Consider the following 21,899-nt stretch of genomic DNA (forward strand, 5'->3'; position numbering starts at 1 on the left):
TCCTCATCCCCCTACTGCCAAATTTCTCACCCATCTGTGAGGGAGTACTGCCCACTTTGGGAACCTCTACTTCTGAGTACCCAGCTTGCTGGGGGGTAAACGGTAATGACTGGGGAAGGCACTGGCAAACCACCCCGTATTGAGTCTGCCAAGAAAACGCTAGAGGGCGTCACCCCAAGGGTCAGACATGACTCGGTGCTTGCACAGGGGATACCTTTACCTTTACCTTTACTTCTGAGGTAGTGGTTTAAAAATCCTACTAAATTACAGTAACATTGGGGGAAGATAGAAACACCTGTGGCTTTAACAGCTGCAACACATGCAAGGAGTACAGGTGATGCCTTCTCTCATTGTACCTCGGTGGTAACAACAGTTGCACCTGTTGGATTTGCCAGCTGCCTCATACCACTGCTAGAAATCCAGAAGATGCTTTTATTTTAATATTTTAGTGGCATTTCCATCAAGAAAAAGTGACTATCTGATTGTGCCCATGTGTGAGAGGAAAATAGCACAATAAGGCACATTTGGGGGAATGGAGGCTGGGAGTGTGGAGAGGCAAAAAACCCTGAAGTGGCGTCTGAGATAATGTGTTATTTCTTGTGAGTAGGTGCAATGGGACTCTAGGACATCTGAGTAAATAGTCAATGAGTTGTGTGGCTTTTGGAGATAAGCTCTAAAATGCTCAGTTATTAAAGTTGCCAGATTCATGATGGGAAATTCCTGGAGATTTGGGGAAGGTGCTTGGGGAGGATCGAGACCTCAGTGGGGTGCAGTGCTATATAGAGTCCTCCCTCCAAAGCATCCGTTTTCTCCAGGGGAACTGATCGCTGTAGTCTGAAGGTGAGCTCTGATTCCAGGGGATCCCCAAATCCCTGGGGACTGGCAGGTTTTTGGTTCATAGAGGTAGGAGAAGGGCTCTCCTCTTATAACAAAAAGGGGCAGGGTTTGGGCTTCAGGGCCACGGGAGCGATGCACGTGCAGCTGGCGGAACAGAACCCACCAGCGGCGCAAGACGGGGGAGGAGCCAACGGCCCACGGGTTCCGCGTTCTGTTCTGTGCTGCGCGCGTTGCCGTGGAACCGCCTAGGACGCAGCCGTTTAGTTGAGGGGGCGCGGGGAAGGCGCCGCGTGCTGTTACCAATACAGGTGAGAGGAAACGAAGCCAGCCAGCCCAAAAGCGTGACTGAGGAAACAAGGATAAATACTTTAGGTTGCGGGGGCATGAGGGGAACTTCTGGGTTAGGGAAAGAGGTTAGCAGATAAGATGTGTGCTATGGTGGGGAAGGCGATTGCTGAGGTTTAGGGAGTAAACAATTTCAACAGGAGTTTAATTAACGGGGAGGGGTCGTTCTGGGTTTTTTAAACCTTGTTTTATTTAATGCATCTTGTCGTGTCTCGACGGACTAATTGAAGGTAGCTCGTTGAAAAAAGTAAAAAGTAGTTTATTCTGTGCTCCTCTCATTAAAAATATAAGAGGTGCCTACAAATCAGTTCCTAGGTAAATAAGTCAAAGTTAAAAAGCAGTCCTAGCCTAGAAAAGCTGGCTGGCTGACACCCACACTCCCTAAAGAATAATAACAATAAATAACGAAAGCCTTCTGTAACTTGAAGGAGGTCGGACAAACTTCTTAGGGAAAAGAGTTCAATACTGGGGGAAAAGCCCTGCTGCTCTCTCTAGCAGCCTGGAGCAGGGCCCTAGTGGGTTCTGCGGGAGGGGGGTCAATGTAGGAGCTAGTGTTGCAGTTTTACTAATAGGGAGAATAATGGGAGGGAGGAGAAAGGGTGCTTAATGGTGTGAACTGGTTCACTGGTCTCTTGTGCCTGACAGTGTAAAAGAATATAGCATTTACAGTACAGTTGATGAGTGGGATTAAGATCACACAGTTCTCAGAAAGCCATCAAATAGGCTTCTATTTATAGTTGCAGAATGAACATAAATACATAAGAATAAATTTCTGACATAATGCCCAAAAGATCATCTTAGTGAGACAGTCTTATTAAACCTGTGTTATGAGTAACCCAATTGAAACACTGTTTAGGGCTAATTTTGAAGTTTGTGGCACTTAAATCTGCCTAGAGTCTTTGTAGTAGGTGATGATACTTGTTAAGCGTCTCACTTGATTCAAGGCCTGTGCTCTGCAAAGTTTGTATTACTGCAAAAATAAGCATAAGAAATGGCCATCACCAGGACATGTTTAAGAAACATTACTATTCTGTGTGATTTTAGCACTGATGATGGATGAAAAGCTGAGAAAAGATGAACCTGCAAGGACAGTTAAATTCTCACCACCATTGTACAAGCAACGCTATCAGTTCATTAAACAATTAGTGAGCAAGCATAAACCCAAAAAGGTTGGTATGTGTTTCTTTGGAAAATATTTGTTTATAGTTCAATGACTTCAGGATTGTCATTCCTCACAGGCATAGTCTGGCTGCTGTTTCTGTAGGAATTGTCTCGTTGGGGATGGCATGACAGGCTGTAAAAAACTTGCTTTGCTTAAACCAGAAACAGTTTTTGCACCTTGGCAAGCATAGGTAGGATTTCTGGTCACTTATAGTACATATATGTGTATATAACAATTACACAAGTTAGAGAAATTCTAGTAGTTAATCTTGTGTAATACTTTGGACCAAGACCAATCAAACTTATTACCAAATGGTGTGCAAGCTTTTAAAATTTTTAAGAACTCTTAACCAGACTGATCAGTACAAAAAAAGAAGTCTGTGTATTGAGGAGGGGATAATTCTTTCAGTTTACAGTGAGAAGACACCAAGTCCCCAGCTTGTTGTTATAAAATGGAGTGTGAGGTGTGTTGCATACTTAGATGGATTTGATGTTGCTGGATACAAAGCACCTTCAGATTGTAAAGGAAATTGTTTTCTAAATATAAGATGCTGCAGTCTCTCCAGGAATAAATTAAACATGGTCCCAATAAGAGAGCAGAAGTAATATTGGGTAATATCTGGTGGCTGGAGGGCAAGTAACTATCATAAGCAAAATCTCATTTGAGAAGCATTAAATTGTCCTTTTCTTCAGTGGCTAAATTCAATATTTCACAAAATAGACCAAAATTATACATAGGTCACATGGCTACCTATTATTGGGGGGGATCATTTTTCCATACGGCTTAGACCATTGTAGTATTATTACCACAAATGCGCCACAATGGGCTGATCCAGATTGTGTCCCACAAGCATGCATTTATATTGCAAATAAATACATAAAAATTGGCAGAATGGAAAGGCCTTGATTCCAGAAACAGCATCTTAAAAATGTAATTGTCTCATACTTCAGCTGATCTATTTGCAGCAGCTAAGCTGCATTGCTGCATTGTGTCGATGCATGATGCACGCTGCACCCTGTAGATTTCTCTATAAAATAAATCTGAATGGTGAAATGGATTATTGTGCATTCTGCTTACATGAATGTGTATAGAATCACTACTCCGTCTTCCCCCTTCCACCAGGTGCAAGAGTCATATCGCAGATGTGCTTTCTGAGGTGTGTGTAATATTGCATATCAGAGGGAATGGGGAAAGACAGCAAGGAGCCAAACACAGTGATACTTGGAGGTTTATGTGTAGCTGTAAACTGTGGTGAGAGGTACTTCTTTTTAAAATGCTAATGCTAGAACAATAGCAAAACATGTTTCATTATATTACTCGAGGTATATTTTTAGTGCAGGCAGATCACAGGTCAGCTTGGTGTAGGGGCTAAGAGCGGTGGCTTCTAATCTGGTGAGCCAGATTTGATTCCCCTCTCTTCTACATGCAGCCTGCTGGGTGACTTTGGGCTAGTCACAGTCCTGTTAGAAGCTGTTCTCACATTGGAGTTTCTCTAAGAATTCTCTCAGCCTCATCTACCTCACAGAGTGTCTGTTGTGGGGAGAGGAAGGAAGGTGGTTGTAAGCCATTTTGAACCTCCTTTGGGCAGTGAAAAGTGGGGTATAAAAGCCAACTCTTCTTCAGTTAGGTATTTATTTGTTTTCGACCCTGCACAATTGAACATTTGATTTACTAATGTAGACAAGTCCTGAGTTGTTTGAAGAAGAAGAGTTGGTTCTTATATGCCGCTTTTCCCTACCCAAAGGAGGTTCAAAGCGGCTTACAGTCGCCTTCCCATTCCTCTCCCCACAACAAACACCCTGTGAGGTGGGTGAGACTGAGAGAGCCCTGATATCACTGCTCGGTCAGAACAGTTTTATCAGTGCCATGGCGAGCCCAAGGTCACCCAGCTGGTTGCATGTGGAGGAGTGCAGAATCGAACCTGGCATGCCAGATTAGAAGTCCGCACTCCTAACCACTACACCAAACTGGCTTAATAAAGTAGTCACGCCAGTTTTAAATATAACGTTAGAAAGTACTATTCTAAATTCTGATTTACAGGTGGCAGACCTAGGATGTGCTGACTGTAGGCTGCTTTGGATGCTGAAATTCTGCAACTGCATTGAAATGCTTGTTGGATTAGATATCAGCGAGGATGTGATGAAGGAAAATATGTAAGGAGGAAAGAAATTTCTTTTTGTAAAAGTAGTGTTTTATACCCCAGTAATTTAGTCTTTCTTTTGAACCAGACTGGCATGAATCAAGAAGCCTTTTTAAACTTTCCTGAGCCTTGTGGGAGGGTGGTATAGAAATACAATAAAATAAATAAATTGATAGTACAGTTCTTATGGTTTAGAATTGGCTGAAGAGTGTATTCAGAAGAAGAATACAGAATATAGAAAAGAACGCTACATATTTCATCTACCGAACTATGGATAGTAAGCTGATATATCACTATCATGCATTTGCCCATTGTACCTGTCCCCCGTCCGAGTTTATATTTCCACATCTTCAGGGAGATTTTGAAACAGAATTTTTAAAGTTTTCGTAACATCTTACGGTTCTCACTTGTATGAGGTTGTGTGAATTCTGTGGTGAGGTATTCACATTTTTTAAAGAAGCAAAAGACAAAGTGGATCTGCAAGAAGAATTAACTCCCCCCCCCACTTGATAGAGTGTATGATGTCAGGATTTTTATCCCAGGCTAGCTTACTTTTAGTATTATTATTAGAGATAATAAAAGGAAAATGCTTCAACTCCAGGGTACAGTAAAGGAAAGGGGAGGGGGGCTTTAGCTCTCATCCACATTTTTAAAAATTAAAATAGATATGCTACATGCAGCTTCACTATACCAGATATATCTGCCATGGAGATTCTGACTAAACATGTCTAAGCACTTTGGGTTTAGAGGAGGAGGGGCTTCATCCTCCCATGCGATTTTCCTGACCTGAAACAGCAGGGCTGGTGTGGTGTTTGTGTCTCACTTCATGCACCCCATCTGCTACAAACACAGCTCCCTACTGTCATTTTGGCTAGGGAAAATGGCACCAGGGGTGCGTGGGAAGTTGAATGCCTCCTTCCCCTGTGTAGTTCTCCTGAGCCTAGTCAGTCCCTAGAGCATGTGAGAACATCCCCCCCCCAGTGACATGTCTGTCTGTACCACAAGTCAGAGAAGCCTGACTTGACTCAAGGCTGATATTGCATCTAGTTTGGTCTTCAGATTGCCTAGCCAGGGTAGGACAGCCTTAAGAGAACAAAATAGCTCTTGTATATGGGCCTTGTGCATGTAGAGTTAGCACCTCTCAGCTGTGAGGTAGTGCAGTGATTTGTAAAGAACTGGAGTGCTATGCACAGAAATGTTTGTCAAGACACATTTGTTCAATGGAAAAAAAATCCGTGATCTCTTCTGGCAGGATGGTATCCCTGTTGGGCACACAGCTGCTGAATGTCTCCCTCTCTCTTATGTTTTCATGGAAGAGAAACTATGCCAGTGAGGTGCCAGAGAATATACAGGAGATTACCAGCCTATCATTGTTTCCAGATGTTGCTAACTGGATGTGTTATAAAATTGTATTAACAAGTAAGATATTTATGTGTTAAGATTTTGTGTCATTATTTCGATATATGCCTCCTTGTATATGCTCTAGTCAAGTTAAGTGAGAACTAGTGAGTGGTAAAGGTGTGTAGAACATGCATAGCTGATTCCCAAGTATTATCTAATGGCCCTTAAACTTTACTGATTGGGAGAGAAACACTAACATGCTTTGTACAGTTCTTTTTCATTATGAGTGTCTTCAACTCCTGATGACAATAAATGCAGATGATTCTTGAGGTGATAAAACTTCCATTACATATACATGTTTCGTTTTAGGCATAAGCTTTATCCCCTTCCTGGTGACTATCTTCAGCCGTCTGAAAGATCCCTGACTGTTATCCTTCATCAGGGTTCAGTTGCTCAGAAAGACCCCTGTATGCTGGGCTTCGATATGGTAACATGTATCGAATTGTGAGTATTCTAAGATACCATTTCTTACTGTCTAGAGCAGTGGTTCCCAACCTTTTTATCACCGGGGACCACTCACCGGGGACCACTCAACGCCTTTTACTGAGGCCCGGTGGGGGGGGTAGTTTACTCCTCTACTCTCAACCACTGCCCTAACGCTCTCTGATCGCTATGGTAATGTTTAAACATCCCTTCAAAATAAGATACAGACACGCCACAACAATGAACATAAGGAACATTTTATTTTCATGGAAATTTTAACTCATGACAATGACAAATCAATGGGAACCCTGAGCTTGTTTCTCTGTAACGAGATAGTCCCATCTGGGAGTGATGGGAGACAGTGACACCCGAAGTGTGTTGTAAAAGGCCGGGGGGGGGGGGATGAAGTAAAGGGCCGGGGGGGAGAGAAGGCGTCCTTCGGGGCCCACCTCCAATTAGTCGGAGGACCACATGTAGTCTGCGGGCCACAGGTTGGGGATCGCTAGTCTAGAGAACCTCTTTTTATTGATTCTAAGCTTCTGCGAGCCAGTTTGGTGTAGTGGTTAGGAGTGCCAACTTCTAATCTGGCATGCCAGGTTCGATTCTGCTCTCCCCCACATGCAGCCAGCTGGGTGACCTTGGGCTCGCCACGGCACTGATAAAACTGTTCTGACCGAGCAGTGATATCAGGGCTCTCTCAGCCTCACCCACCCCACAAGGTGTCTGTTGTGGGGAGAGGAATGGGAAGGCGACTGTAAGCCGCTTTGAGCCTCCTTCGGGTAGGGAAAAGCGGCATATAAGAACCAACTCTTCTTCTTCTTCTTCTTCTTCTTCTTCTGCTCTTAATTAATGCATCCTCCTACATGATTTTCTTAGGTTATATTTTAAATCATTATACAAATTAATGCAGTTAGGTGGGTTAGATTCATCTCAAATTCTTGCTGTTTAATGCAGGCACTGCACTTAGTGGGCAAAGGATGTAGACATGTGGATTGTGAAAAATAAGAGTACGGCAAGATTAGAGGGTCTACTGTTCAAGGAGGCGATGTGTGTGTGTGTGTGTGTATGTATATTTGCATATATATATATATGCAGTAGCCATTTTTTCAGGCTTCAAAAGTCACCAGAAGTGATGTCAGCAGGCCACACCTCCACATGACATCGCTGGAAGTCACATGTCACCAGAAGTGACATCACCCAGACATTGCATCTGGATGTGACATCACGAAAAACAAAACAAACAAAAAAACACAGCCCAGCAGATTGCTGGGCCAGGAACAGGGCTGGGGCAGGCATCTGCTGCTCTGTTACCCCCTGCCAGCCCAACACATTGAAGTTAAAATTGTAGTACTGAACTTCTCTGGACTCCCCTTTTCACACCCGTCAGGCCCATCATTGGACATTTTGTGAGTGGCGGGTGGGTTGACATAACCATATATGGTCATGTCACCCAATAACTTTTTAAAAATTAAAACATACATCAAAAATAACTCTCACCCAATTGGAGAAAACTTTCTGGAGTCATCAAGAAACCTCAGGGTTTCACAAAAGCCCTATTGAGTAAGCCTGGTATATGCTGATGTGGAGAAGCTGAGCATCTGTTTTGCATGCAGAAGGTCCCAAATTTGATCTCCAGGTAGTATGTGATATGAAATATCTTTCCTTGAGATCCTGTAGAGCTGTAGCCCACCAGAGTGAACAGTACTGACCTTTATAGACTCTGTATAAGGTAGCTTCATGTGATTCCATGCTCATTTCTCTGAATCACAGATGATTAATAGATTATGTGTTAAGTACCTTCATATGTTCATGAGAGAAAGTATAGATCATGTATTTACCATATATGCTCAGCAAATCTTTTAATATTAAGTTAAAGTAACAACTACTGTGTAGTTTAATTGCATTATTAAATATGTACTCAGTTGGTCAGGAAGGTGAAAAGATCTGTCTAGATTTCAAGATCCTTTGTTAACTTACACTTTCAGAATAGAGCATTTGGAAGTAAAAGAGTTGGAGAAGTTTCCAGAGGTGGTATTTGGTTTTATGTCTCCAGCGATGATTGTAATTACCACACCAAACTCAGAATTTAATCCTTTGCTTCCAACTGTAACATTATTCAGACATCCCGACCATAAATTTGAATGGAATCGAGCACAATTTCAAAACTGGTAAGTTTATTATACATGATTTGATGAAGCTTCTGCTTTCCAGAAAGTACGGCTGATCAATTGACCAGTTAAATAGGTCAGTTAATGACTGCTTTGACCAAATGCAAAATAATTCCTTAAAATTAGGTATTTTTCAGTCATGCATGCATCTATCCGCAGAATTCTCTCTTGGACTAATCAAGAGTGAAACATCTTTTGGCATCTCAAAGGTTTTAGAATTTGTTGATCAAGGCTTGCCCCAAAAAAGGCATTTTGACCAATGTTTTGATTGCCTACGGCTCCTTAAATTTTCTTTCCCATGCCTTCTGTTTAGTCATTTATTCTTAACGTTTTTTAGTGGAATGGTCTTGTTCTTTTTTGGGGAAGAAGATGCCACATCAGTCTGCAGTCCGTGTGTACAAAGATGTGGGTTCCATAAGGCCCAGAGCTGGAGATGCTTGTGTGAATGGCCGCAAACATGTACACATATATGTACTTCCCCAAGTACCTGGCAAAAATACCAGATATCTTAATGATTACCTTCGTGGTGGTTTTGATGAATTAAAAATTCATACCAGTCCACTGATGAAATGTTTTGCCCATTCAAATGGCCAACCCTAGTAAAAAGCAGTAGCCGATATTTTAGAGATGTTCCTGTGTGATTAATATGAAATGTCAGTTTTCGACAAAGATTCCCTCATGCAACACAGCTCTTACAATGCTTCATTCCATAGTTGATCTTGTCTTACTGGCATTAGTTAACTTCCCAAACCCTTGACTTTTTTCTTGATCAATGTGGCTGACAAGAGCAAATCAGCTATGTATCCTGGAGATCTTAACACCATGCTTAGATGTTTTGTGTGTGTATTGAAGGTAGATGGGGGTCTGACTTCACCAGAGGATTTGCATTGTTTTGGCTTGTCCTCATGATTCCTAGAAGTGCAGTCCTAGACCAAGTTACACCATCCTAAGCCCAAGGAAATCAATGGGCATAGAAAGGTGTAATGCTGTTTAGGATTACATTGTATTATGTATTCATACTCTAGTCTAATAACACCTAGCCTGGAGTCTATTTCAGCATAACGGGCCTGCAACCTCTTTAGTAGCCAAAAGAAGAGAGCTGTCCTCAGTTTTCTGGAAGTCAGTACAGGTAGCAAGGGCTGGCAGTATTTTGTAGTGCTAACTTTTTCGTGAATATGGGGGACTTAGAATCAGGAGTAGAAGCTTGTTTGGAGAGATTGGAACAGTCACATACACACAGTCTAACCTGCATCACGGGATTGTTGAGAGGAAGAGAGAACAACATTTTGGATCCCATTGCAAAGAGAGGCAGGGTATAAATGAAGTAAATCAAGGCCTATTCGCTATTATGCGTTTATTGGTCCTTTGGTGTTTTCTCAGTTGCCCTGCCTGTATGGATGGTGAGGCATTGCCCCACTCCCCGAGCTTACTGTATGTAGTCTCTAGTCTCTGCCACTACCATATCCCCCACTGTCTCATCAGTAAAGGAAGTGCTGGGAAGTAAGCAAAGAATTGCCTCTGCTACCAGAACTGATTGTGCTTTCTTCGGTCCTTGTTGGGATTTAATAAGGCATGTTGGCTGGGAATCGCTCATGGTGCTTGTGATGTTAGGGGTTTTTCTATAGTTGCTGCTTGTACTGATCCGTTTCATTCCAACCTTTGCTTATTAAGAGGATTTAATAAACTTAAACTGGTAATAGTACACTAGTACAACTAAGTCATTCTTGATAAAACAAGCTAGTTTTGTTTTGTCCTTATTGTTTTGACTATGTTTTTTCCAAAAATATAGGGCTCTTGATGCTGCTGCTCGCTATGACTACACAGTAGAGTTCACTGGATTAGGAGCCCCACCACTTGAGGAAGATGGTGTTGGTTTTTGTACACAAATAGGTGTATTTGTGAGAAAGTCCCTAAAGAATGGAGAACCTGAGAAATGCAAAGAACATGTTTATAAACCTGTAAGTGTATTTCCTGCATAATGCAGGGAAGAATAAATTCATTAGAAAGGGATTGCTATAAGATACAAGAGATAAGAACCTTGGGATTTTCCTTGTTGTTGTCAATAGGCCTTACAGCTGATCAGACACTCAGGGTTAAAAAATGTCTAGGAAGGAAGTTTCTATTGATTTCAGTTGAACATTACTTCCAAATAAATGTGTTTAGACAATGAGCCAATAGCATGGAGAGGTCCTTTGGGATTTAAAATGATAGTCAGAATTTTTGCGTTTCATTTTGGTCATCTAAAACAGGGGTAGTCAACCTGTGGTCCTCCAGATGTTCATGGACTACAATTCCCATGAGCCCCTGCCAGCAAATGCTGGCAGGAGCTCATGGGAATTGTAGTCCATGGACATCTGGAGGACCACAGGTTGACTACCCCTGATCTAAAATATTAGCCACATGGTGGATTGATTTGAATCCTGCCTGAAAGTTGGATATAATTAGTGATTTAAATGTTCTATTTACTATTCCCATCCTAAATGAAAACCAAACACTAGCTTATTGTTATCATAATATTTCAATTTAAAATTCATAAGAATCTTGATAGCTCTGAATTGGATAGCCCGGGCTAGCCTCATCTAATTAGATCTTGAAAACAACCAGGGGTTGTTTTAGCTTGATGTATCTTTTAGCTTTTTCCAAACATGAAGATTTGAAATGGTGTGATTCACAATTCAGTAATGCAAAATACTGTATTGTATACATGGTTAGATAAGAGACCACCAAGGAAATCTAAAGGCAGGCAGTGACAACCCCCCTCTTGAAAAGCTTATGAGGTTGCCATAAATTAGTTGCAACTTGGTACCTTAGATGCACTCGCACAGAATCCTTATACACTCAGAAGTTGTTCTAGAAATGTTTTTTTAATACTTTTAAAAGGTTCCATATTTTAGAAATGGGAGCATAAGATAGAACTATCACTTGCATATTGATAACAATCCAGCCAAAGTCTCTGAATGGTTTTACCTCAGTTTAATTGAGACTTTAAAAAGGTTGGGGGGGGACAAGATGAAACCTTGTGGATAGCTCAGTCAGTCCTGATTGTATAGATTGCGGAAGCGTTACTGGGGGTGATGCACATTTGAATCCACATTGTTGTGGAAGGTTTGGTGACCTTTGGCCAATCACCCTCTCTCATCCTAACCTACCTCACAGAGTGGTGGTGGTGGTTGTGGGGATAAAAAATAGAGCTGAGATTCCTGAACTATTATTGGGAGTGGGGAGGGGATGTAGGATATAAACATCTAAATAACGATGACTTAGGAGCCAAGCTAAATTGGCAGCAGGGAAGATTATGGTAAATACTGATGGCCTTGTGGTCAGAAAACTGAAGGTTTGTAGGCCATACTCTGCAGTGCCTGTAGAAAGGTGGTGAGAAGGTCTTGTTTTGCTACTTTTATGTTAAGAAGCAGATGTCTCTTTTAGCTTGATGTATCTTTTAGCTTGTTCCAAACATGAAGATTTGAAATGGTGTGATTCACAATTCAGTAATGCAAAATACTGTATACAAATAGTAAATACTGTATACAAATGAGCTCTTATAAGTAGTGTATATGTAATTTTTTTTACATGTTAAAAAGATTTTCAAAGCAGTATATCCAAGCCTTCAAGATGAAAAGTATTTACAAACTGCAGTGGTCAATGAAGTTGTGCGGACATCGCAAACAATTGCAAGAAGACTATTGGTCAATAGAAAATCCAAAATCAAGAAAGGGTGCAATGATGTTGAAACTGACTGTCCATTCCTGGCATCTTGTTTCCTGAAAGATGTCAAAGATCCTTCTAGAACCAAAGCTGACAACCCACTCATGGAACCATTCATTAACGGACAAACTGTCTTTGTGCCTCTGGCAAAAATCTTTAGTATTCCCAAAGTGAAGCAGTTATGTGGCACATCTGAAACACTATCCAAACTTATCACCGGCAAAGTTGCACTGAGCAATGATGGATCTGCACTGCTGATTGATACAGAATATGAAAATGAAGAGCTGGAGCTTTACAATGGGCTGTAAGTTACAATAGCCCGTATGGAACATCTTATGGCATGTTAATACTTTCTTCATCCTGAACGTTCTACAGGTTTTCAGTGTAAAAATATCTGGTAACATTGAAATAAGATATTTATTTTTAAGTAATGAGCTTGAGTTGTCATGTAGCACAAATGATACAACAGGATGTGTTTCTTGGCAATATTTAAATTCCTAATGGTACCGTCCAGTGGTTTGCTACTATGTAGTAAAAATAATTTTGTTTAAATTAGGAGCTAACCAATGTTTTTCACACATAAACCTATGAAGAGCTACTTCTATCAGGACAGCAACCTTTGTCAAAATGAAACTGAGAGGACCTACACAGCCTCTTTCGATTTTGGAGAACCAGGTTTGTTGTAAACTGAACCTTCCCCTCAGTTATAAGATGTTCTTACAGAAGCAAGTGTAAAAGCTTTGGATTCATAACCACAAGGCAAGTTTTTGTTGAATGCAAGAAGAACATGGATATGACTGATGCAGTTACATGCAAATAACAAAGATGATTTATTACCAGGTTGGTTTTAAAGAACAGAGCAGCAGCCCGGAGCCCCAGACAAAGGAGAAGCCTGGCTGAGGCACATACATTTAAGCTAATTATGGCTTAAGAATAAGGTTTAATTCTTTTTAACTTTCACATTCGAGCCACTAGGTTTGATCCTTTCACATCCTTTCCCAAGAGTCAGCCTAATGGGTATGAGCTCTGCTCATCACCAGAAACAGGCCTCACAACCAGCTACTCTGTCTTCTTCCTGTAGAACTAAACCACTTTGCCATGCTACCAGGCAGAGCTACCCATCATTCTGTCTGTTCTCTCTCTGTGACTTGAACCATCTACCGCTGTGCTTCCCTTCTCCCCTCTGAAAGGTAGTTGGATGCTGGAGCAAGATTTAGGAATGAAACAGCCTGTTGAATAGGTTGTTGCTCTTATTTGAAATATTGAAGTGAACTAAATTGATGCTATCCTGATCATACAGAGGGTGGTTTCCTTCATGCTGACTGTAGGTAAGGTGTATTATGTTTTAGGAAGTATTTTGTTTTTAAAATATTGTTGCCCTTGCAATAGTTCATTCTCTGTGTAGCTTCTGCATTTAAGTATATCTGGCAGTCAGTAGTCACCATGTCTTGTCATTGTACCAGTGAAATTGTCCTGATTCACAGATATTCTGTGTTGGAAAAATGTTTATCTGAAATGATAGAAAATCTTAAAAAACAAAAACAAAACCAGTCCTGTGTTCTCACTTTCTACCAGGAGGTGGCATTCTTTCCTGCAGGTGTATATTTTGATCCCAATTTAGCGGCTTTCCCTTTTTCAGGGGGCGGGGGGCTGAGTTTTATAGAGGTTTTAGCATCATCTAATCTTCAGCAAAAGCCTGGGACCTAGGGTTTGCCCTATTTGCATTACTTAGCACAAAATCAGTATTGGATTAGTACATACCTACTTACCCTATAAAGAATTTGAATTAATTTGTGTTCTGTAGGCATTTGAACCGTAGACAAACACATTGCACACAGTATATTATTATTTTTTATTAAATTTATATCTCAGCCCCCCCTTGTGTCTTAGGGCAGCTAATAACATTAAAATACAAAACAGCAATAAAACAGTATAAATATCAAAATAGTATATGTCCAGTAACAGGTGGGACTGACAAGACTTATTGGCCCTGAGTGCAAGTCTACCCAAGCTGACCCATGGAGCAGTTGGTGATGCTGCAATGGGAAGTGGAGTATGTGTGTATAGGGGGAAGCCCATCAGGCATCTTGTTTATGTGGGAGAAGAGCTACCTTTTCCATATACACAAGTGAGAGTATCTAACCGAAGATGTATACCAAGGGGAAAAATAGTTTTGTTAAACTCTGAAATTATTCAATTATTCCCTATGGGGAATCTTTTGGGGTGGGTGCGCAGTGGCCTTTTAAAAACAGGACACTAAAATTACAGCAAAATTGGTGATGCCCCCCAACTGAGGACCCCCAAGTAATTGTACCAGTTTTATAGACTCTCAGAGAATGCGCCTCCAATTATCCTCCATTGTTCACTATGGGGGAGAAATTCCATGTTTTTTCCGGGGCAAATAGCCAAATGCACAAGAGCAAGCAACCAGTGGCCAAAAGCCTCCCAATGCAAGCCCAGTTGAACCAACATCAAACCAGAGAATTCCAGCATAACTTCATCCAGTGTCAAATCAGAGAATCCAAACAAGCAAGGGAAGGAACACAGAACATAACTCAAACTACAGAAACCAAGTAAAATTAATGACCATTGTGTGGAAACACAAACCCAACAGAATGGATGTGAAATCAGAAAATCCCAAACACCCTTAACACGTGGTCACATTTGCCTTCATAGTACTACAGCAACTTCCTCCTTAAAGAAGCCTATTTCTGTTATGCATCTTGCAGATGTAAATTCAATCGTAGTTCTGCTTCTTTAAAATCACTATTGCATCACAGAGGGATAACTCTTGGGAGGGAAAGAGAAAGAAAGTGTTACAGACGCTAATGGAATAGAAGTGCTGCTTTTTCCATGCATTAACTTAAAAACAAAATGGCCAGCAACTTCTGGTTTGTGTAGTTCAGTTCAATAATACTCCTAGGTATCCAATCTAGGTAATACATATATGACAAGATTAAAGATTTAGTTTTTTTTTAATTTTCAGATGAGGCCTTTTTTATTCCTTGTGACAGTTAATACAAAACAATTGTGCCCACATGGGGGGGGGGGGGTTGTGCCTTCCCCCTCCCAACAGCAGCAAACATTTCCAGTTCTGGGAAGAGGAAACTGTCTGCAGTCTTTTTCCTGGCCTGCAAGCCCCACACACATGTCAGGCTTAGGGTAGAGATCCCCCTTGCTGCTCCACTCCTTTTCAGAAGAAGATCCCGGGTTTCCGATTGCTTGGATCGAGTCACTGGGTGGTGCCATGCATGACCTGGTAGGGCCCCTCTAAGGCCCATTATGCACGGAGTGGAAGCTCTGCATTCGGGGTGGAATGGCAGCAGCTAAAATCACCAATTATGCACACCGCAGGCGACAACCAGGCGCAGAGTCAACATATGCCGCTGAAAAAGCCACGTTAGCAAGATGTGGAAGAAAGTGGAGCTTCCCGGGACCAGGGCGCAATCAGAAGCAGCTCCGAAGTAGCTGTGTGCAGAATCGGATACTCTGGGTTTTGCCGCCGTTGCGTTCTGTCCTGTGCGTAAGCGGTTTGCTTCGCTTCCTCCTCCGCGTTCTCCATGCCACCGTTACAGTGGCCGTGCATAATAGGTCTAAGGCCCATTATGCACGGCTGCCGAAACGTCGATTTTGGGTCACGTGGAAAACGCGCAGGGGAAAGAAGCAAAGCAAACCGCTTATGCACGGGATGGGACGCAACGGCGGCAAAACCCAGAGTAACCGATATGCACGCTGTGACCCAGGCGCCGCTTCTGGTTGCGCCCCGGTCACCCAGATGCTGCGCTTTCTTCCGCGTTTCGCTAACGCGGCTTTTTCGGCGGCATGCACAGAGTCTGCAGTCGGTTGCAGCCGGCGCTGTGTGTTATCGGTCATTTTAGTCGCCAACATTCCACCCCGAATGCGCGCTATCCCCCCGTGCATAATGGGCCTAAATGGCACAACCGGGCAGGGGCGTTTTGCCTGTCAGCCAGCCTCCAGCGCCTTGCATCCCATCCCTGGCCTTGCCCGCAGCAGTGCTCTTGCATGTGGGTGGAAAGCAAGAGAAAGAGCTAAAGATTTAGTTCTGATGCCAATACTATAATGACACACCTAATCATCATAATTTACTAATGCAGCATAAAGAGCCTCTTGTGGCGCAGAATGGTAAGGTGTGCTGTCTGAAGCTGTCTGTCCATGAGGTTGGGAGTTTGATCCCAGCAGCCGGCTCAAGGTTGACTCAGCCTTCCATCCTTCCGAGGTCGGTAAAATGAGTACCCAGCTTGCCGGGGGGTAAACGGTAATGACTGGGGAAGGCACTGGCAAACCACCCCGTATTGAGTCTGCCAAGAAAACGCTGGAGGGCGTCACCCCAAGGGTCAGACATGACTCTGTGCTTGCACAGGGGATACCTTTACCTTTAATGTAGCATAATCCATAGTTGCGTAAAATAAAGAGTAATAAGTAATGTATTAGGGAAGTAATATATTGAATAGTTCTAACTGTGTAGAATAACTTTCAGGTTAACTTCAGGGGGGGTGGTAAGGGCATGATAACTGTGAAGAGATGTATCTTTCTGTGAAGGTTTAAATGACCAAAACCTTCACTTTGAGTTTTAAAGATGTTTTTCTCTCTGAGCAGAGAACAGGCAAGTGGGGGGGGGGGGGTGAGGTCTAGCTAGAGGAAGGGTCTTTCTTTGGTGCTAAGACCAGCAAGAGCAGACAGAACTCTTAAACTGAGGTCTGGAGGGTGCAGCCATTAACCATGTGCTGGCTGAAGAGCTGGTGAAAGTCGCAAAGTAATGGGAGATCTGTATATATAGTGTCTAAGTTAAGAGGCCTGTACTATATAGGGTATAGAAAGAGGGATAGAATAATTGCATTTCACCCATTCTGATGCTGTACTACGTGTATGCTTGTGAATATATTCTCTTTAATAAAGACATTATAACTTTTAATGTTTGTGGTGGTTCTCTGTAGTTCTTTGTATCACCATCTTGGACATACTATTTTAAAAGGAGTGTCAGGGGACAGCAGAGGTGTACAAGGTAGCATACAGTCCCTGTGGTGACCAGGAGCTGGGTGGTGGAAGCCACAGAAGTAAGCAGAACTTGGAAGGGAAGCTGGGAGTCTTAACTCCTGATCCTTCCAGTGGGCAATCTCTACAAAGGTGGTAGTTTACTGGAAACAAAAACCTCCCCAGGTGTTGGGAAAACTTTGGAGGGCAGAATAAGCCCAGTACAAAAAGAATAAAAACTTTTTAAAGGTATAGTGTTTTAAATTGTTTACTGCCAAAATAAAACATACTATTTATGAAGAACTCATCGAAAGCTGTAAAAATCCATAATGGCTTCAGACTGAAGGAGTATGGCAAACAACATACAAATGAACTTATCTGAAGGATTCAATGTAAATCATATGTGTAATTGTATATGTCCTAATTTCCTTAGCGTTCAAAAATGTCCAAGTTCTATTATAATTCCTGTATGAAGGAAAGAGGGAAACTAAAGTGTTTAGATAATTTTCTAAACTCAACTGTGATACCTTTTTTGCTCCCTTATTTGCTGGCTATCAATTAAAGGTAAATGCGTGGAAACACTGGTGTATGGGTTTCACCACAAATGAGTCCAGTATGTACTACTTTTGTGTTTGATTGTTGGAAATAGTTCTAACAAAAACCACAGTCTTTCTAGCTTAGTATAAGAAGACACCATGGGATTTAATTCTGTTATTCCAATGGCACACTTTTGTCAAAAGGATTGGGCCCAAAGAGTGGTTTATAACCTTTCAACCTCTCCTCCCCAAGATAACTGAAGATGGGGGAACTGCCATGGCTTCTTCAGGCTATTCCTGCATTCAGTGAGAGAAATTATAAAATTGCTATAATAGCAGGTCCAATTATCTATTCCTTTCAGTGTCATAAAGGCCAACAAATTAGTTTGTATAGCTCGAAGTTTTCTTCCAGATTTGAAAAGTAGCATACACAACGAGAAGGTCAAAGATTTTTATTGAACTTTTAAGACCTTTACATCAAGTGTACTACGGTAAAAAATTGACTTAAAGGGTTAGCACTTGTGGATATTACTGTACAGTTTACACAAAATAAATGCCATATACATATATGAAGGTCATTTTCCATGTCATAGAGACACACAAACGGAATCACTTCATCAAATTGGTTCAGTTGATAAAAGTGCATGATAATTGTTCAAACATCTCACTAGTTATTTGAACTTTTATGTGAACTTATAAAAATAATAATGTGATTGGTACAAGATGGTAATTGTCTTCCTACAAACTCAGCTGTCTGTCAATGTGTGTATTGTCATAGGAAATCGCCAACATTGCATTTGAATGCAATGACATTGACATTTTTATGAAACCAACAACATTCTTTGGAAAAATTCAAATATTATTCTTGGTGATTTTTTGAAAGGTTAAACTCTCTAAAGGCAAGGTCAATTTTGCCCAGAACAATTTACATTTCAAAAGTAATCCTGTGCATTCTTTCTACATTATTTTAACATAATCTAAAATTGAAATCTCTTGTACTGAAACTCTCAACAGTTGAAGCTTAATAAAATGCATTATGAAGCTGTAAGTTATTTGTGGTACCATAACTAAGAAATGGTTCCAATTTTAATAGTTCACATATATGATTTAAATAAAAACGGAGTTCATCAATGTGTGCTACATTTATAAAATTAAATCACAAACATAAAATGTTTTTCTTCATTTTTCTTAATTATATTTCTTCAAAAAAACTGGAACATTGATTTCATGAAACTGGTAAAACTATTCCTCCATACTCACTGTGTGTAAAAATCAACATTGTTTAATTTCTCTTAACCCATATTGTTTTGAAACACATGGATCCATTCTAGTAATCAACCATAATTACATCAAAGGCAAATCTACTAACAGCTGATAACTCTCCTGAGTTGTTGGCAGTCTTTCCCCCTGAAAATCCATTCACAAAAATATGGGTTGTTAAAGCTGTCAAAGTAAATTCGTTAGGAGCAGAAAATCTAAATTCTCAATAAATGCAGAGATACATTGCAGTATTGAATTTGGGCAAATCTTTATAATACTGGTCACAAATCCACTAGGAGCTTTCACAATACAAGTTCTACTGATATCAGCAAAGGCCATTCAAGAACCGATCAGTAAAACAAGAAGTTCTCTTTCAATGTGACACAGCATGATGCAGCAAAGCTTCTACCTACATTTAAAAGATGACTTGCTCTATGTGCTGGCCTGGCCTGTACATGCACAGCACTTAGGGTTGTGATAAACATCAGTGCACATGTACAACTCTAAATAAGGCGAACACATTTCTGGGGGGGAGGGGAAGAAACGTCCTATGTAAATTATATGCCTGTGGCTGCATAATGGGTCCAAGTCATCAATCCTCTAATCAAGGGAAAGTTTGATTTTCAGAAAACTGCTGTATAAAGTGCTTTTCTTGATTAATGGAAGTAGTTTTCAATCAGCTGTTCACTGTCCATTCTCAAAACTTCACAAAAAGATAGTTCATTACACTGTCCTTTCCCACCCCAGAACAAGGCACTTTTTCAATTGTTAAACAATTCATTTTAATACCCCATAAGCTCTACATTGTACTACATGCTCCTAGATGCCCACTACAGAATATCCAATGAGATTAATGTTCTCAGTGAACACCTAAAGATGTAGTTTATTTTTGGTTTGGACCAAGGATCTATCAGGTAACCCTACGATATCCAGAAATAGTTTTGGGATACAAAGTTTCCTTATTAGCACTGAATGTTTTACTAGTGGAACCATCATCCAGTGCATGCATATATCTTACTAAATGTAGTCAGAACCAAGTCTTTAAAATAACAGACTAGTCCTCTTGTGCAATTTGGCCTTAAAGTTACACTCATTTGAAATAGTATTAATCTTATTTCCTAAAAGCTCAGTTGGCTGGGATTTCCTTGAACCCAAAGATCTTATTTTACATTAATTCTGTTCAGTCAGACAGAAACAAGAAGCCAATACTAAAAAGGAAACATCCTGTGGGGGTGGGGGTGGGGGGGAATGGGAACAGGAGGCTGAAATAGATGACATATTAGGCTTTAAAAAAAGCCAAGTAACAGAGCATGTAGTTGAATTCATTTCTGTACATACTAGCAAGTAACCTCAAAATATTATGTTCAATTAGACTCCATGTGCCCTTTTTCAAAAAGGGAAATTGGATCGAACACTTACAGAACAATGCAATAAATCCACCGACACCAGGTAACATTCACATTGGTTCACAAGACAGCAGAATAATATGAAAACTGCCTCTACAGATACAGAAGAGGGCATTTTCCATGTGACAACTCAAACGGACAATCCAGGCGACTAAACCAGCGTTTCAGAAGAGCCCATCTTGGACAGTATTTGGAGTTATGCAAATTCTGCAACTCCAAAAATTAGTGTGTCATTTTACTCTAGTTCTTCTAGCGTTTAATCACTACTTGTTCATATGCACCAGACCCCACTCTGAAAAATCAACAAAAAAAAGGCTGTTACTAGACTGCAGACAACACCAGCAGCACTGGACAGAACAGTATTTTAATACATAGGGCAGAACTAAAATTTACAAGATACATAAGTATGGTACTTTGCTGTTCTATGCATAAAATGTGAAGTTTTCTGGCATTCTTATCTGTTCCTGCAGCCCTTTAAGAGCCCACAACAAAATAATTCACATAGTTGCAGGTCTCACAGCTGGGTAGGAGGGAAGGGATGAAATTGCTCCCCTGCCTCTTTCAAGTATTCTGCTTAGCGGAGAAGAGGTCAATTTCATCCTTAACATAGAATCATAGAGTTGGAAGGGGCTATACAGGCCATCTAGTCCAACCCCCTGCTCAACGCAGGATCAGCCCAAAGCATCCTAAAGCATCCAAGAAAAGTGTGTATCCAACCTTTGCTTGAAGACTGCCAGTGAGGGGGAGCTCACCACCTCCTTAGGCAGCCTATTCCACTGCTGAACTACTCTGTAAAACTTTTTTTCCTGATATCTAGCCTATATCGTTGTACTTGAAGTTTAAACCCATTACTGCGTGTCCTCTCCTCTGCAGCCAACAGAAACAGCATCCTGCCCTCCTCCAAGGCCCATTATGCACGGGCGCCGAAACGGCGATTTCGGGTCACGTGGAAAACGCGGAGGGGGAAGACGCGACGCATACCGGTTATGCACGGGGCGGGGCGCGACGGCGGCAAAACCCAGAGTAACCGATTATGCACGCGCCGATCCAGGCGCCGCTTCTGGTTGCGCCCCGCTCACCCGGAAGCTGCGCTTTCTTCCGCGTTTCACTGACGCGGCTTTTTCGGCGGCATGCACCGAAGCTGCAGCCGGTTGCAGCCGGCTCCGTGCGTTATCCGTGATTTTAGTTGCCGCCATTCCACCCCGAATGTGCGCTAAACCCCCCGTGCATAATGGGTCCAAGTGACAACTTTTCAAATACTTAAAGAGGGCTATCATGTCCCCTCTTAACCTCCTTTTCTCCAGGCTAAACATTCCCAAGTCCCTTCATAGGGCTTGGTCCCTTGGCCCCAGATCATCTTCGTCACTCTCCTCTGTACCCTTTCAATTTTATCTACGTCCTTGAAGTGAGGCCTCCTTGAAGTGAGTACTCCAGGTGTGGTCTGACCAGTGCCGTATACAATGGGACTATGACAACTTGTGATTTTGATGTGATGCCCCTGTCCCTTCTCACTTCAGCCCACTG

The 21,899-nt window shown here is 41.6% G+C and overlaps 2 protein-coding genes across 6 annotated transcripts in view; one reads left to right on the top strand and one right to left on the bottom strand.

Moving 5' to 3' along the window:
- Nucleotides 1–818: 818 nt before the first annotated feature.
- Nucleotides 819–13,728, top strand: HENMT1 (HEN methyltransferase 1). 4 transcript variants are annotated; one of them, XM_077332821.1, is made up of 7 exons: nt 819–840; nt 2,227–2,351; nt 4,385–4,497; nt 6,195–6,329; nt 8,294–8,476; nt 10,266–10,434; nt 12,058–13,728. In XM_077332821.1, the coding sequence occupies exons 2-7, from the start codon at nt 2,232–2,234 to the stop codon at nt 12,487–12,489; spliced, it is 1,152 nt and encodes a 383-aa protein (XP_077188936.1). In that variant the 5' UTR covers nt 819–840; nt 2,227–2,231; the 3' UTR covers nt 12,490–13,728. The 4 variants fall into 4 exon arrangements, with proteins under 4 accessions (XP_077188936.1, XP_077188934.1, XP_077188935.1 ...); XM_077332819.1 differs by lacking the exon at nt 819–840 and adding an exon at nt 981–1,145; XM_077332820.1 differs by lacking the exon at nt 819–840 and adding an exon at nt 1,150–1,250.
- A 4,418-nt stretch (nt 13,729–18,146) lies between these two features.
- EEIG2 (EEIG family member 2) overlaps nt 18,147–21,899 on the bottom strand; it is a 33,687-nt gene continuing 29,934 nt past the window's right edge. For both annotated transcript variants that reach the window (XM_077332823.1, XM_077332824.1), the window contains exon 11: nt 18,147–20,667. In XM_077332823.1, the coding sequence (XP_077188938.1) occupies nt 20,625–20,667 (43 nt within the window). In that variant the 3' untranslated portion in view covers nt 18,147–20,624. The remainder of the gene's footprint in view (nt 20,668–21,899) is intronic.

Source organism: Paroedura picta, chromosome 4, assembly GCF_049243985.1.
Source record: "Paroedura picta isolate Pp20150507F chromosome 4, Ppicta_v3.0, whole genome shotgun sequence".
Taxonomy (NCBI): Eukaryota; Metazoa; Chordata; class Lepidosauria; order Squamata; family Gekkonidae; genus Paroedura; species Paroedura picta.

What these genes read in the sequence shown, in the direction of transcription:
- HENMT1 (XM_077332821.1), top strand. Translation starts at nt 2,232, where the DNA reads ATGATGGATGAAAAGCTGAGAAAAGATGAACCTGCAAGGACAGTTAAA. An exon ending in GATGTGATGAAGGAAAATAT is followed by an intron (nt 4,498 to 6,194) that starts GTAAGGAGGAAA and finishes GTTTCGTTTTAG; the next exon opens with GCATAAGCTTTATCCCCTTC. An exon ending in ATGGTAACATGTATCGAATT is followed by an intron (nt 6,330 to 8,293) that starts GTGAGTATTCTA and finishes TTACACTTTCAG; the next exon opens with AATAGAGCATTTGGAAGTAA.